Source organism: Helianthus annuus, chromosome 9 (assembly GCF_002127325.2).
Source record: "Helianthus annuus cultivar XRQ/B chromosome 9, HanXRQr2.0-SUNRISE, whole genome shotgun sequence".
NCBI classification, from domain to species: domain Eukaryota; kingdom Viridiplantae; phylum Streptophyta; class Magnoliopsida; order Asterales; family Asteraceae; genus Helianthus; species Helianthus annuus.
The window spans coordinates 85,910,204-85,913,221 of record NC_035441.2 but is presented as its reverse complement, the minus strand read 5'-3'; the positions used below and the strand labels follow the sequence as shown (position 1 = coordinate 85,913,221).

The following is a 3,018-nucleotide window of genomic DNA, read 5'->3' as shown; positions in this document are numbered from 1 at the left end:
TTCGCTTAGGTCCACGAGCAGACTCAAGCTTGATAAGTAAAGTTCATGCTTGATTCGTTGACTAAACAATCTTATTTTTGTTAGCTCAAACTCGTCTCGTTTCGAGTAACCAGTAGCAGCTTGGCTCGTATTATCAAAGATATTATGTATAAATGGTTAGAAGAATTGAACAAGTTTGTAAAGAATAAGGGGTGAAAGTGTAAACCTGAGAAAAGAGTGGAGTATAATTGAACAACCGGTGAGCGTAAACCCTAGTTTTTGTTAAATCGCCGCTGCAGCTTCAAGGATCCGGTGAAAATGAAGGTTTGCACCATTTATAGAAAATTAAGTATGGAATGGAACGTACTTGCATTTGTAATATTGATTTCGTTTTTGTAGTTCAATATCGCGAATCCCACCACTGGATGCCAGAAGAAGCTCGAGATTGACGATGATCAGAAGCTGTAAGTTCCGTTTTCTGAACTCATTGTTTTGAAGTTACCCTCTCGATTGGAATCGATATGAATAGACCTAAGACCACTGCTAGTGTTTGATTTTCATGTATATAACATAAGGTTTGAATTTCACATTAGTTGTCTACCTTACTGGTTCGATTTGAAGTAGTCAGCTGGATAAGTCTGTTTTCATTGCATGTTGTTCAACAAGTTTTACTTTATCCTCAATAATTACAGAGAAAACATGCTCGATGCTTGCAAACCCTTGCAAGTACCTAGCTCAGTTATTTTTTTTGTGGTTAAATTTGACCAAATGTACCTCACATGAGGGTATTTTGGTCATTTTCCTCTCATGTGTGGTCCATTGGTCAGATGTAACCACAAAAATACCCTCATGTGGGTTACATTTGGTCAGATTTAACCATAAAAATTAACTGAGTTAGGCATAGGCCTAAAGGACATAACTTGCAAGGGTTTGCAAACATCGAGTACGTTTTCTGTAATTATTGAAGACAAATGACACAGTTTGCAATAAGTGACATAAATAAAGGACGATTTTTATAGCATAGCTATTGGGAGAAAGAATGGGACGAGGGCAAACTGGCAAACCTTTATTTTATCCGCTAAGATACATATGACTGTTCCTCAGCTGAGATCCGTGGCATGATTTTTTTTAATTAATTTAAAAGTACAACATGCAACATATAGTGTGGCTAAGTAATGAAGAAAAAAGTACTAAAAAAACTACCGTTTGCAGACGGTTGTTGTACCACTACTAATACTGGTAATGGAATAAACCGTAAGACCACCCGTACTCGAGCGTGTTTTGGGTGTTTTTTGCCCAATCTCGCCCACATACGTCCCCAGGGGCGTTTTTGAACCAAAATTGCATTTGGCGTGCTATTTTCCACGCCCTTGCTCCCATATGTTTGTCCAATCACCCTTCATCTTCCTACTTTTTGTCCAATAAGATTTTTTGATGGTTTTTGTTTTATTTAATTATATTACATTTCATTTAACATAACGCCCCACATCCCCACTACACCCATTTTAGAAAACGCCCCATAATGCCCCATTGCTGACTGGGCTGCCACATGGCGCAAAACGCCCAAGGGTAAGGGCATTACCACTACACATGGTCTAATAGTGTCATTGTCATGGTAAAATGCATATGGTGTGTGCAACTTGTTATAGAATACATAGAATTCATTTTCAAATATGGAGGTAAGTATTTATGATGTGTTGCATCAAAAGAATGGTAAATGATCATTTACAAGTTCTATCTGTCATTTACCTTTGAGCCGCTTTTTGGGTTTGAAACTTGTTCTGAATATCTTGTGTTCAAAGAGCAAACGCTTTGGTTTTTTGATGATATCAAGGCACTTTGGTACTTTATTGTGTGAATTAAATGCTTGTATATATATATAAATTTGGACAACACCATTCATGGCAATTTGCAAGAATTGAGTACAATTTTTTAGCTCATTTAATTTCTTTTTTCTATTTTTTAAATGTGTTAAAATCTCTTTTGCGTATTGTCTAGCCGAGCATTCTATGACAAGAGGATCTCGCAAGAAGTTAGCGGAGATGCTCTGGGAGAGGTAGTACAATACTCCTGAGTATCCGTCATGTATGTTCATATATCCTTATAAAAATAATGAATTAATTTTAATAAATTACAGGAATTCAAAGGGTATGTTTTCAAAATCATGGGCGGCTGTGACAAACAGGGGTTCCCAATGAAACAAGGAGTTTTGACTCCAGGGCGTGTTCGTCTTCTGCTAGTAAGAGGTAAGTAAACTTACTAATATTTTGACTATTTCCAAGCCAATTTATCGACATTTATGAGCAGGTTGAGTAACTTATAATTATATTATGGTATGAACAGGAACCCCTTGTTTTCGTGGGTATGGAAGGAGGAATGGAGAAAGAAGGCGAAAGTCTGTTCGTGGGTGCATTGTGAGCCAAGATCTCTCGGTTTTAAATCTGGTTATTGTGAAAAAGGGCGAAAATGATCTTCCAGGCTTAACTGATGTGGAGAAACCGAGAATGAGAGGACCAAAACGGGCTTCAAAAATCCGCAAACTTTTTAATCTTTCTAAAGAAGATGATGTTAGAAAGTATGTCAATACATACCGTAGAACCTTCACCAACAAAGCTGGGAAAGAGGTGAGTAAAGCGCCAAAAATACAGAGATTGGTAACGCCATTGACATTGCAACGGAAAAGAGCAAGAATTGCAGACAAGAAGAAAAGAATTGCAAAGGCTAAATCTGAGGCTGCTGAATATCAGAAGCTTCTAGCCACAAGATTGAAGGAGCAGCGAGAGAGGCGGAGCGAGAGCTTGGCAAAGAAGAGATCCCGGCTTTCGGCTGCTTCTAAACCGTCAGTTGCAGCATAATAATTTTAGTAGTAATTTTTAAGACAGATTTATGATTTATTATTTTTGACGGATTCCTGTTTTATATGAAATTTGATGGTTTTTGGGATGATTTTGTAGTTGAAATACAAGCTAGCTAGTAGGATTGTCCTTTAAATTCGTGGTTGACTTTGTTATGTGATGGTTGATGCCAGTTTTGAATCCA

The 3,018-nt window shown here is 37.5% G+C and overlaps 1 protein-coding gene across 1 annotated transcript; it reads left to right on the top strand.

Moving 5' to 3' along the window:
* Positions 1 to 204: 204 nt before the first annotated feature.
* LOC110877968 (40S ribosomal protein S6) lies at positions 205 to 3,018 on the top strand. The gene is made up of 5 exons (XM_022126208.2): positions 205 to 303; positions 379 to 443; positions 1,978 to 2,035; positions 2,117 to 2,225; positions 2,323 to 3,018. The coding sequence occupies exons 1-5, from the start codon at positions 298 to 300 to the stop codon at positions 2,832 to 2,834; spliced, it is 750 nt and encodes a 249-aa protein (XP_021981900.1). The 5' UTR covers positions 205 to 297; the 3' UTR covers positions 2,835 to 3,018.